Source organism: Acomys russatus, chromosome 16 (genome assembly GCF_903995435.1).
Source record: "Acomys russatus chromosome 16, mAcoRus1.1, whole genome shotgun sequence".
NCBI classification, from domain to species: domain Eukaryota; kingdom Metazoa; phylum Chordata; class Mammalia; order Rodentia; family Muridae; genus Acomys; species Acomys russatus.
The window spans coordinates 41,019,637-41,033,489 of NC_067152.1; the positions used below are offsets into that span (position 1 = coordinate 41,019,637).

The 13,853-nt window shown below is 54.2% G+C and overlaps 1 protein-coding gene across 1 annotated transcript; it reads right to left on the reverse strand.

Moving 5' to 3' along the window:
- Positions 1-9,849: 9,849 nt before the first annotated feature.
- Ush1g (USH1 protein network component sans) lies at positions 9,850-13,726 on the reverse strand. Its single transcript, XM_051157880.1, has 2 exons — positions 13,391-13,726; positions 9,850-11,071 (listed from the first exon to the last, which is right to left on the reverse strand). Exons 1-2 carry the CDS (start codon positions 13,558-13,560, stop codon positions 9,850-9,852), a joined length of 1,392 nt encoding a protein of 463 aa, XP_051013837.1. The 5' UTR covers positions 13,561-13,726.
- Positions 13,727-13,853: the final 127 nt, after the last annotated feature.

Consider the following 13,853-nt stretch of genomic DNA (forward strand, 5'->3'; position numbering starts at 1 on the left):
AAGCCCCAGTTTCCGAATGGCTGAACTCCAAGTCCAGTTCTTAGACAGAGAAAGGGTGTTGCCTTTCTCCCTCCCTATCTTCCACCTAGCGTCCCCACCACCAGACTAGACATTTTAGGGAGGAAGATATACAGGCAGAGGCAGGCGGATCTCTGAGTTCGAGGCCAGCCTGGTCTACAGAGCGAGTTCCAGGACTGCCAAGGCTACACAGAGAAACACTGTCTGGAAAAACAACAACACTCAGATGATGGAAAAGATGTCGTCTAAGGCAGGGTCAAATAGGCCTTCCCACACACCCTGAATGGGATAGAGGTGCCAGCCAGGCAGAGACAGCGAGGCAGGGTGAAGCTAGAAATACAGGCCTCTGGAGTTTCCCCTCCTGAGGCATCGACGATTGCTCCCCTGTGATTTGAATCTTTATGTGCTGAGTTCATGGGGTTAATTATTGCTGTAGCCAGGGTGGGGTAAGCCAGAGTCCCACCCTGGCCCAGAGCCCAAAGGGGGGCTACTGAGAGTCACTGGACACAGAGCCCTGGAGGGCTGTGGGGTGACACTTATTGCTAGCAACTTAACCATTTCCAAGGTCTAGGCCTACTTGCCCGAGTCTTTGGCCCTTCCTTGTCCCCACCCATTTCTACCTCACCTCCCCTCAACTCATCAAAGACCCAATGAGGCTCAGCTCCCCAGGCAACTAGCATTATTCACCAGGGCGGGGCCCCGTGCAAGTCAGGAAAGAAGTGATGGGGCTCATGGCTCAGATCACAGCCAGCCGAGGAGTGGGACTAACACCCCAAATTCCTCCAGCTCCAGCAGGACAGGACTATACCTGCAGCATCTCAGTACCAGCTTTGCCTCACTGCCCACTTCCCCCCCCCCAGCTTGAGCAGCCCCCTCCACTTCCAGCCAGCCTTCCTGGCTGCCAATATTCTGTGGAGACAAAGACTGGTGAGTGATGGTTCGGGGATCCAGGGAGGAGGAAGGAAGAGAAGAAGGCAGTTTGCTGATGCTCCAAGGTCTCCTAGGGGATCTCCAAGGCCCCTCCCACCTTGCGGAGAGCCGATCCATAGGCCAGGATGACCCTCAAAGTTACATGACAAATTAGACCCTTCAGAACTAGAACTGAAACTGCTGGTGTCATAAGCTCCCTGTTGGTGGGGTCTTCCGGGGACCACTGGTTCTCTCCTTTCACATCAGGCCAGTGCCACTGTCTGCCTTGAGATACAGATGAGCTGAGCCAATGTGTGTTGGGCCTGATGGGTACAGTAGCTGGGCTAGAAAGGGCATGAGGGCTGGGAATTATGTGGAGGAAAACTCTAAGAAGAGAGTTTCTAGAGCGAGGTTTGGACTTGCTGTGTGGCCTTAGGTAAATGATGTAACCTCTCTGAGCCTCACTCAGAAAGTTAAGGTGGAAGGGATGAAGCTGGGTCCCTGGAGAGGAGTAGTGCTGGGGCCATCGTGAGCACTCTGGGCTTGAGTAGATTTCATTCAAAGATGTTTGTTGTGCTGTTGTGATTGTAACAGCACTGTGTTGTTGAATTGTTGAAGTTGTTAATTAAACCCAGTGTGCGTTGGTATGAATACTGATAACAGATGACTGTTTCACAGCAAGGAGACAAGTATGTACTCCTCCAGCCCTCTCCTTCCCCGTGTTTCTCTGTGTGTGCATGTGTACAGGTGTGCATGTGTGCACAGCAAAAGCTGGACCCTCAGGAGAGTGATCCTTCCCCTCCCAGCTCTGGTCTGTAATAAGAATATTCCACACAGACCAGGTGGGGGGATTTGAGGAACCACACAGTGTGCCAGCCCCCACTGCCATCAGCTCAGGGATGCCCAGACTCCCGTCCTCCACGCCTCGAGGCTGGTCCTTCACCTGGAGAGGGTTGAGGACTGAGCTAAGCCACGCTTCGTTAACCTCACAACTGGTTGTAATTGGAGGGGACAGTTACCTCCATTCATAGATGGGAACACGGGAGCTTGGAAAAGAAGACCCACCATCCTAATGAGGGGCAGGCTAGCCTTCTGACCAGATACTCTAACACAGGGAGACCCGTGTGTGCCTGCCAGATGATGGCTCCACATGCTACCACCATCTTCTAGAACACTGGACTTCTCAGCCCTCTACACTGACCACACCCTCCCAAGGACTGAGGTTCACACACACACACACACACACACCCCACACATACATACATGTACTCACACATACACACACATACACACATCCCACACATACACACACACTACACACACACACCATATACACACACACACACCTCACACAAACACACATGCATTCGCTCATACATACACACACACTACACACACACACACTTCCTGGCAATCTGGAGATACTGAGGAACAGACAAACGAGCAAACCCATAGACACACATTTACTCAGCTCACAAATAACTGCAGCCTTCCAGGGGAGCTCGGAGCCAATGTCATATCTGCAGAGAATTCTGACAGCGCCCTCACTCCATCCCTCACACACGCTCCAGGGCTTCCTGTGTTCCCTCCAGGGGCTGCCTACACAGCAGCTGTGCTATCTATGGAGGGTGGCAGGCAGCACAAGCCCCACCGTATCTCCCAAGGTCTGGCCAATTGAGCCCCTGCTCCTGGCTTGAGTCAAGGCCAAGTGAATGGGTGGACAAGAACGTGTACAGAGTGGTGATGAGAGGTGCTAGGGAGTGGGGTGAAGGGAGGCTGGGACTGCCAGGCAAAGACTCAGAATTAGGGGTTCAAATCTCACCATCCCAGCACCTCTGCCCCGAGAGGTGGAGCATGTGCGCAGACCAGACAGCTTTATGGAGCCTGCTTCAGGGATCCAGCTAGGTGTGTGTGGCAAGTGTGTCACCCACGGAGCCATCCCACAGGACCTATTTTATTTTAAACAGCGTCTCTTTACATAGCACAGGCTGGCCTTGAACTCTCAATCATCCTGCTTTGGCCTTGTAAGTGCTAGGATTAAAGGGGTGCATCACTATACTGGCTTCTTTCCCCACTGTCCACCACCTCCCAAGGACTGGGAACCTCCCACCCAGCAAACCAGCCACCCAGAGAAAGGTGAGGACATAACTTTTGTGAGTCTTGTCTGCCTAGGTTGGAGTTCTAACACCAACCTTAGCACCTTTGACAAACATCTCTGCTCTTCGATTTTCTCATATGAAAAAAAAAATGGAAATGACAACAGCCCTTCCATGTGTTCTGTAGCAATAGACCGAGTGAGTGTCTCTACTAATACAGCTGGGTCACCTATAGGTGTGAATCTCACTAGTCTGGGAAGCCAGAATGGGTTCTATGGACATACTTGTGTCAAGAAGTCTCACACTGGAAAGGCAGCTTGAGATCCCTTTTGTAGACTTATGTGACTGGACCAGGTCATGGCTACTTAGCATCAAATCTGGAGCATGAAGATGGGTTCAAGGCTAGCCTGGGTTATATGATGAGTCTGAGGCCACAGGCTAGCCTGAGCAATGCAGTAAGACTTTTTAAGAGGGAGATGGGGAGGGGGGAGGGACAGAGAGACAGAGACAGAGAGACAGACAGACACAGAGAGACAGAGAAATAGAGACAGAGATCTTTGGGGATCAGGAGGGAAGAGAAAGCCAAGCAGAACGCTATTCTAGAATAAAATGGGACAAAGAGAAAGATGACAGAGAGAGAGGTAAGCTCCCATGTTGGGGGAAAATTCTCCCCCCAGCCTCCTCCCTCATCTCACCAGGCTTGAGATGCATTTGTCTTCCCACATGCCTTCCCCGAGCATCCTGCCTGCAGCCCCACACTCCATCCTGCCTCTATCCATCCCTCACCCCATCTGTTGCTGAGCCTGGCACCTGCCTGGCATCTCAAGCGTGCCTAGGTCAAGAAGTCTCAAATCAAAGGCATCCCTCATGGATGTGCAGGTCCTGTGCTCAGACTGCACATTCCAGAATCTAGGAAATCTCACAGCTCGAAGCCTCCGCTTCCCACCTCTAAATGAAGATAGTGACAATGTAGTTACTCGCTCCCATAAACAAAGGTCAAGGTTTTGTTTATATTTTATATGAGCAAATGTTTGCCTACATGTTTGTGTGTGTGTGTGTGTGTGTGTGTGTGTGTGTGTGTGTGTGCGCGCACGCTACATATGTGCAGTGCCCATACAGTCCAAAAGAGGGCATGGGATCCTCTGGACCTCAAATTACAAAGAGTCATGAGCAACCATGTGGGTGCTGGGTACCAAACCTGAGTCCTCTGGAGGAGCTCTTAACCACTGAGCTATCTTTCCAACCCAAGGTTTGGGGTTTTATTGTTAGGGTTAAATAGGCATACAGTACTTAACATACATTCTGGATACCTTATAAATTTCAACAAATAATTAAAAACTTGAAAATAACCAGGTGTGGTGGTCATACCTATAATACCAGCACTTAGAGGGCAGAGGCTGGTGGATCTCTATGAGTTCAAGGCCAGCTTGGTCTATATAGCAAGTTCCAGGACAACAGACAGCACTACATAGAGAGATTCTGTCTCAGAAAAACTAAGTGTGTGTGTGTGTGTGTGTGTGTGTGTGTACCTCCGAGAGGATTCTTATGATAAAGCTTAAAGTTCAGATCCTGGCATAATGAGGGGAAACTCCTCCAGAAAACATGCTTAGCTCACCGGACACCCCAAGAACATCTTTGGCCCTCCCTGGGGGTCTCCCACTGGATGGGCTGGTCTATCTTTGATTCTCTGTTCCCTAGCTCACCGGACACCCCAAGAACATCTTTGGCCCTCCCTGGGGGTCTCCCACTGGATGGGCTGGTCTATCTTTGATTCTCTGTTCCCTGAGCTGTGTTGCCAGCACCTTTACTAGTGTGGCAAAGACGCTCCTACTGTTCCCTCCACTGGGAGCCAGGGTGGCATTGAGAGTAGGGGTGAGCCATGCTCTCAGAAGCAAGCCTGAAGGGAAGGCTGTTCCCTGGAATTGTCTAGGACCCACCTACCGGGTAGCTGTGCACGCCACAAATATGAGTGGTGCCCCCTGGGCCATTCTAGATCCAGCAATAACTGTGATCACTATTAACTGAGGTGTACTAAATAACAGGTGTGCACAGGATTAAGCATTAACATGCACCCTAATAACCTGTGGGTGACCACTATGATTATAACACCCAGTCTATACATACATAAGGACACAAACCCAGACAGTAACAGAGGTAGAGGAGGCAGGTCAGTTTTTTCTATACAGACCTGACTATCCCCTGAGCCCAGATGTCTCCTCACTCCGGTTTCTTTAAAAAGCACTTGATTCAAGCACGTACCACGGACACAGGGAGATCGCGGTATCTGTGGTCAGTAGCCTAGAGATGGGTGACGTCAGGAGTTGAGCTCTTGCCCTGTGGCTGTTTTGTGGCATTTGGCCAGCTCCTCCCCTCTGGGTCTCCGTGTAATGAAAGAGTTAACCACGTACTAGGGAACTCTTCTGACCCCAATTCACCCCGCACCCCACCTCCATTGTAACATGCTAACTTTACAGCCATCCAAGCCAATGCTTTACATTTTTTTATTTTATTTGTGTGAGTGTTTTGCCTCTGTGTGTGTCTGTGCACCACATGTCTGCAGTGCCTGCAGAGGTCAGAGGGGATGGTGTAACCCCTGGAACTGGAGTTGCAGATGGTTGTGAGCCACCGCTAGCAATTATTCGTTTTCCTAAACTTGTAGACTTTCCTTGTTTTTCAAAGCAAGGCTGTATGCACAACGGAGCAAGAAGTTCCCCAGGCCCTTTGTAAAACACAGAAAGACGTGAGAACGTGGCACGCTCTTCTAGTCCAAGAGGGACAATGTTGAATTATGCAAGTTTTACCTATCACAAGCAGATTCTGTTTGGATTACACTTATTTCGTGTATGTGTGTGTGCACACGTGTGTACGTGTGCATGTACTAGCGTGTGCTATGGTGCACATGTGGATGTCAGAGAATAACTTAATGGCAGCAACTTCTTTGCTTCCACCACATGGATCCTGGGGACCAAACTTAGGCCACCAGGCTCAGCAGCAAGCACCTGTACCTACTAAGACATCTCACGGTCCTCCAGATTTGATAAGCACATATTCTCTATGGCTAAATGTCTATGGGGCAAGGATTCCCTTTATCTGTGTTTGAAGTTCCCTTCGCCTGCTACTGCCACCCCAGGATCCCATCCTTGAGCCACACTGGCCCCTGGAGACCCACATTACCGTCGCCTCCAGTTAGACTGTGCCTGGACATCGACACCCCAACCCACTTTGTCTTGTCTTTGAGCTTCTTTCTCACCCTCTATGTCCTCCCCCAGTGTGCCTTTCCAGAGGTAGCTGCAATAACTAAGCTCACCAGCCGTGGTCACAACTGCACACTCTTTTCTCATCTATAAAGTGGAGACAGGTAGCCTAGAACCATGGGATGGTTGCTAAGCTACCCACAGAGCACCTATATCCTACCTACTTTTTTTGTTTGTTTGGTTGGTTGGTTTTTTGAGACAGGGTTTCTCTGTGTAGCTTTGGCTGTCCTGCATTCACTTTGTACACCAGGCTGGCCTCGAACTCACATTGATCCATCTGCCTCTGCCTGCTTAGTGCTGGGATTAAAGGTGTGTGCCACCACGCCCGGCTTCCTACCTACCTTTCTAACTGGTGCTGGGCCGGGTACGTCGTTAGGAATGGAACAAAGATGACCTCAAACTTGGCTGAGAAAGCAGAGCCTACTGCCTGCCTACTTGGAAAGACATCTTTGGGAGAAGAGAATACCAAATCTGGCACCCTAAAAACACTTAACTGGGATAGTTAAGGAAGTTGAGGGCTCCCTCCTTCCCCGACTGGAGACTCTCCAGGGATGAGAAAGTTTAGATCCTGGGTGACAGGCAGGAACCTCAGGAAAATGGCTTTTTGCTGACTTCCAAAAGAGCCCAGGTGGGCCTGGTGGGAAGAGACAATGCCATCCTGGCCTCAGCTGCTACAGGCTTTGGAACCAGAGCACAGGAGGGCAATGTCCCAGGATGCTGGACTGAGCCCTGCAGACATGTGCAGGGGCAGGGGGCTCAAGGAACCCTCCAATGACTAGACCCCACATTATGCCCACCTTCCACCCCAGTGCCTACAGAACAGAGGGCAGACATGACAACAGTGTACAAAAAATGTAATTAGCCCAAGAGAAGGGTTTGGGGTACAGTAGTGGGGATCACAGCATCTGGCCCACCCCAGCACAGGGAGAACCAGGAGGGGCTGAAGCAGTAAACAGTCAGAAGAGGTGAGAGACAGCAGTCCCTGGGGCTCTGAGAAAGACTAGTCGGCACTTGGAGGTGGCCCCAGGCAGGCCCAGAAAACAAGAAGGCTGGGGGTAGACTCAGGGTGAAGGTGAGAAAGGAGCCACCTCCTCCTCCTCACTCAGAAGTGAGTGTACATGGAGAGCGTGCCTCCAGACAGAACACGGAGGTCTTTGAAGGTGCTTCCCTCTGCCCAGTCAAGGGAGCTCAAGGAGGAGCTAGAGGCTGTGTGTTGCTCCCTGCTTTCCAAGCTAGGGTCTGCAATGGGCGTCCACTGCTGACAGGACGAGGAGCACATGCACAGGAGGATGGAGGGAAACCTGTATGTGAGTGGCTGCTGGGGGTGTTAACCACGTCCATAGCCTCAGTGTGGTAGAAGAGCTGTGAGGACACACTCTGGGGGACCTCTGAGCTAGCCTTTGCTCTGGTTTTTCACCTCCATACCAGCACAGGGTTGGATACACAGTGAGTTCTCACTTCTCCACGATCCATGAAGAACCAAGAGCCCCCCAGGCCCCTCCAGACACTGAGGGAATCCTCTGACTAGAAAGGGGGGGAGCGAGAGTGGGGAGGTAGGGTGGGGGGCTTGGGAGCCTGGGCACAATCAGGACCTCAGATTCTTTACAGCCTCCAGGATCTTCTTCCTCACAGAACTTTCCCACACTGGGCCAGCCACGGATGTGTTCAGCCCCTGCCTGTCTAAGTCTGGGAGACTCTGAGGCAGTTAGCCGATGCCATTCTATCACCACCTGTGACTTCCAGGCCTGGGATGGGGGGATGGGGGGGGGGGGCGGGGCACGGGGCTACTTTGCTTAGGCTCCTTGGACCTCTGGAGACCCTGGGGAGACCAGGCTGCACAATGGAGTTGAGTGAAGCTAAAGGAAACAGTCTGGGCCCCCAGAATGAGCCCTCTCCCCAAGCCTGGCTTTTCAGCTGTGGCCGTGGCAAGCGCTTGAAAGAGAGAGGACTGGCCTTCTGTGTAAGGGGGATTTGCTGGGGAGTGACAGATGGGCATTTGGCTGAAGAGTTTGCCTGGGGAACCTCCTTCTTGGGTGTAGGAGGAGGGGGTACCCCAACTCTTCTATTACAGAGAGTAGGAAGCAACAAGTTTCCAGCCTGAGGGGTGTAAAAAACCCAGGCATCCGCCCCCACATAGAAGAAGGCTGGAGAGGATGGGTGGGGCAGGTGATGTACCTGCAACAGGTCAAACGTCCCCCTGTTCTATTTCTAACTCAGCCGTGATGTCATCGAGTCTCCAGGGCCAATCAGTCCATGATCTCTTTCTGGGGCTGACCTTCCACCAGTCCTCTTGTGATTCAGGGCTTTTCAATGAAGATGGCTCACGGGGCGGGGCGGGCGGGGTGCGCTCCAACACCCCTCAGAAGTGGTGCTCTGGAATGCAGGGGTCCCTCTGGGTGCCTCCAGGCTATGCCTCTTGCTTCAGAGTGTGGACAGGGTTTTGAGGGGAATGACCCATGTGACCCTTGCTCCCGGAGAAGGGGTTGCAGGGATGGCAACTGCGAGGCCCGCTTGGCCCCACTATGGGTTGTGGCAACTTGCAACTCATTTGGTCTGAGGAGAGGAGCCCTTTCATCTGTGGAGAAAGAGACAGACAGAACCCGGGTTTAGAAGACAACCTTCAAAGACCTCATTTCCTTCCAAGACCAGCCACTCTGATGACTTAGCCACCACCACCACCCCTTTCCCACAGGCTGGTGGTCAGGAATGGGGGAGGGTTCACTGACTCCCCAGTTCATGGAATCGGGAGTCATACTGCCTTCCCACAGCCACCGCTGCCCTAAGCATTTGGGGTAAAGGCCTTATAGATGCCAAACGAAGGGCAGTGGGCTTGTGGGATGCTACAGCAGACAGGAGGAGTTGTGCCTCAAAGGCTGCTGTTGGGCCTGTTGGGAGCAGGGCTTGGGGGCGGTGGGTAAGACACATCTGCCTTGAGGGTGTGGGCAACTGAGATGCATGCTGCTGCTATGCCCTCCTTCCCAGGGTGCCTTGGCACAGAGGAGCTGTGGTAAAGCATGGAGTGAACTCCACTTGCTCACCTGTGGCATGCTGGGATCGGAGCTCAGGCCTCAACAAAAGCACTTGTTCGAGGACCTGGGGAGTGGCGGGGCTTGAAAGCACCCCAGCTTTGAGGCTGGTGGTGTAGCTCAGTGGGTAGAGACTGTTTGCCCAGCATGTACTAAGCCCTGGGTTCAGACCCCAGCACTTGGAAGGTGCGGGTAAGAGGGTCAGAAATTCAAGGTCATTCTCAGCTACACAAGTTCAAGGCCAGCTTGGGCTACAAAACAGACCCTGTCTAAAAGGCTTCTAAGATCCTAGCCATGATTACTATAAATGTATCCCATCCATAATAAATGCTCATTTTCCCTCATTTAGGTTACCCCAGCACTGAGTGTCAACTGTGATAAGAAAGTCTCCAATTATCAAACTGTCAGTATTTTTCCCCTAAGCTGGTGGTAAATACAATGGGGTCTCCTGTAGTTGGTTACAGCTCGGAATTTTATGCAGTATGGTGTTAGGCACCCTCCTACTCCTGAAAAGGTCGACACCCCCGCCCCTCCTCCACCTGGCACTCACAGCTCTGTGTCCTCTAGGGCCGGGGGTCTCTCCAGCGCCTGCCTGCGCCTCCTCACGGCCCCCATGATCTTCTTCCGAGGCCCCAGGGGCACGCTGATACTGCGGAGGTCGAGATCAGAGCACAGCATCAGGGCCTCCAAGTCAATCTTCTCCTGCCGCAGGAGGGAGGCGAAGTCCTCCATATGCAGTGAAGCCAGGAAGGTCTCCAAGGGGCTGGTCTCAGGCTCCAGGTCCTCATCCAAGCCCAAGTCCAGCTCATCCCAGGGCAACTCCTCCCCGCAACTGCGGTCCTGCAAGCTGTTGGCACTGCCCAGGCTGTCGTCGTCCAGGCTAGGGGAACTCTGCAGCCGACCTCTTGGCGTGCCTGCCCCGTCCAAGCCCCCGTCCTCTCGGCCCAGCCCGTGCAGCCCGCTGCTCAAATAGTTCCTTCGAAACACCATGGTACCCAGGCCGGGACGGGTAAACAAGGAGTCGTGGCCTGAGTCGGTGCTGACCTCCGAGTGGGCAGGCTCGGCAGCCAGCGTGGCACGAGAGACGCTGTCCTCGTCCGAGAGGAACATGTCCCTGAGTGGGGCGCGGCCCCACTCCTTGGGGTTGGCATAGGTGCCCTGGCGCACAAACATCACATCGCTACCCAGCTGCAGGCCGGAGAGCGATCTGACGCTTTTGCGTCCGTCCTCAGAGACCTTGAAGGTGCCCTCGCCCCCCTGTTTGCGCCTTTCTAGCTTCTTCTGGATCTTGGCCTTGCCCTTGGCCGTGCCGTGCAGCGTGGCCTGCGAGTAGGGCAGCTGGCTGCCCAGCGTCAGGTGCTGCAGCCGGCGGCTCAGGGTGCTGGACGTGAGGCTGGAGAAGCTGAGCGTGTCGGAGCGCTCGGCCAGCTCGCGCCGGTAGCGCCGCTCCATTCGTTCGTGGTGCTTGCGCTGCATCTTGGCGCACTCGCGGATGCGCCGCTCCGCCTCGCGGAAGGCCTTGTCCTTCAGCTTGCCCACCAGCTTAGGGTTGAGGCTGCTCTGCTTGGCCGCGATGGAATCCAGATAGCGCACACACTCCATGTGGCCCTTCATAGCAGCCATATCCAGCGGCGTGTGGTAGTCATTATCCAGGCACCAGATGTTGGCCCCGAAGGACACAAGGAAGGACAGGCAGTGCAGGTGGCCATTGGAAGCAGCCAGATGCAAGGGTGTGTTTCCCCAGATGTCGCACTTATCCGGGTCGCCCCTGTAGGGACAGCATGTGGAGAAGAAGGGTGAGTGCTTTTAGCAAGCCAGACCGTGGGCTCTGACTGCCGAGGCTCTCAACTTGTGGGTCCCAACCCTCTCAGGGTCATGTATCAACTGTTCTATACCTCAGATATTTACGAGCCATAATGTAGCAAAATTACAGTTATGGAGTAGAAACGAAATAATGTGGTTGGAAGTCACCACCACATAAGGAAAACTGTATTAAAGGGTCGCAGCATTAGGAATGTTGAAAACCACTGCCCTAAATAGAAACCCGTGGGGCTGAGACCTAGACTTCGAGGAGACCAGCGATCCTGAGCTTAAGGGCGCATCTGGACTAAGCACAGAAAGGGGTGGGGCGGGAGGACGGATGGGATGGCCAACCCACGAAGGGGCGGGGCGACCTAGGAGGCGGGGTGGGGCGGGCCTTCCCCTAGAGAACTAAGGGCTGGGAATCTCAGGGGGATAAATAATAGATGCGCTGAGAGAAAGGGGTGAATTATTCATGAGCCCTGCGGGGAGCTGGCCCAGAGAGGCGGTGGGCCAGGCCTGAGTCTGGGTCTCTGGGCAGGTGAGGTGGTTTGTGAAGCCACATGTCCCAAGGTGACTGTGTTAAAAGGACTAGAGGGTGGTGTCTGCTGGGCATAAGCCTGGAAGAGTGTGAGAGGGTGCCTTGTGGCATGCAGTGAGCACAGCCATGTCTACAGGGAGCGGGGCCAGGCCTGGCAACGCCAGTGTTAGAGCAGGTGTCGGGTCTTGGCCTGGGCCAGGAGGGGACTGTGGGGACAGCCAGAACTGGAGAGAAAGAAGGCGGCGACCTGGGCGGGCTGTTGTCCCTTGTTCAGGTTGCCCTATGAAGCCGGGTAGCTTTGCCCCCTCCAGCGGGCCTCTTCTGTGCCTTCCACGTCTGACTACAGTCCATAAGCCTAGCTCCTGCTGGCTTCTCTTGAAATCTTCTCTCTCGGGGTCTAGAGGGGGTGGGGTGGGGGGCCACCCGACACTAAGGCCACAAGGCCAGCTCAGGTCCAGGGGAAGAATCACTCCCTTGTCTCAACACCTCCTGCTCAGCTTCCCCTACTGATTGCCAAGTCCTGTAGGATACTGTGGGGAAAGATGCCTCAGCAGCAGAGCCTCCCTCACGGCGCACAAATCCTTGCTCTGTAGAACTTGAGGGCCTTGAAGAGCCCTCTCGCCCAGCATGATACTCCCATGAGTCTCTCTGATGGATGGGGGGTGGGGAGGGAGGGCATAGTGGCACTGTACGTGCTCCTAGAGAGTCTAGGCCTCTAAATGCCTCAGCTGTCTAACCCCACATTGTTCCCGCCTGCTGCTAAACCCAAGGAGCAGTCACACAGAGGGAGAGGGAAATGTTTCCCCACTCCCCCCACGTCTTCAGGCACTCCAAAAACCAGGGTCAGCTCAGTCCCTGCCCCTGCTCTTGGCACCCCACCCCCCCCCCCCCACCCCACGACCCAGGACCCAGCCTGAGACATTCACATGAAACCCTCTTGGAGCATACTTTTCCTATCCAGGTCCCACCAAGGCCAATGGCCGCCAGCCCTACCAAACTGTTGATGGGTAGGTTATTTCCAGTTACGTGATTTAGCACCCCTCCCCCAGGCCACATTAGCGACCCTGGATCCTCCACGGCTTGACTCCTCCTCCAAACCCCTGGCCTCTTGTGTTCACCCTCCCTCCCAAGACAACCCCAGAGTGGGGATGGGGGTAAGGGGGAGGGTAGCCACCCTTTCTGCACATTACTGCGTTCTGCAGTGGGGGAGGGGCACAGAGAGTTAATCACAGGCTGAGCCAGTGACATTTGGTAGTGTGGACAGTGCCCATAAATCCTAGGAGTGAAATGGTAGGAAGGCACAGGTCAGTGTGAGACCCAGCCTGTGGGAGGCATTGGTGTTGTGAAGACAGCCTTTGGCTCCTAGGTTGAGGCAAAGGTCTCTCCTTCCTGCCTCCCCCTCCCCCCACTTCCTGGCCCCTTGGAGACTTCTCAGCCCAATTCCTACCCACCATTCATTCTTGCTTCCAGGTACCCCCAACACAGAAATGTCTTTTTTTTTTTAATCACTCTTAAGCCCCCATCCCTCAAATCACGGACAGCCCCCTCATCGCAGTGCCTCTCCTCTAAGCCCTACATCCAGCCCACAAGTGTCACAAGCTCAGCTGATGTCCCCTCCACGTGTGCCTCTCAAAGTATGGCAGGCTGCACAGCCCCACCTTAGGTGCTGAGGGTAACCGATGCCATGTGAGGTTTTGGGACCCAGGGTTCCTGGTCCCCTGCTGGTTGGGCAGAGGGCATACTCACCCCCGGCTCACAATGAGGCGCAGCGACTCCAGGTTGCCATGGTAGGCGGCCCAGAGGGTGGGAGTCATGCCATCCTCGTCGGGGGCATTCAGCTCCTTCCGGGTGGCCTCCTTGAGGAGCTCCAAGTAGCCATCCCTGGCGGCCCGGTGATACTGGTCATTCATGGCCATGGTGTCCGAGTCGGGCTGGGTGGGCAAGGGACACCGAAAAATGTCCCCTGACTAGGAGGGCAGCCAGGTTAGGACTGAGACATGGAGTTGAAGGAAGAGGCTGGGCAGGGGCCTGGGCCGCCAGCCCCTGCTGCCGCAGATGGTGGATGCGGAGCGCCAGAGCCACAATTATAGACCGACTACAGACTACCGGGACATCTGAGCTGCACACCCGGGGAGGGGGGGAGGATCTATCACTGACCAGGGTGCCGCCCAGGAGCTTCCCCTGGGTCCTAAACGCCATGCTTTTCAGC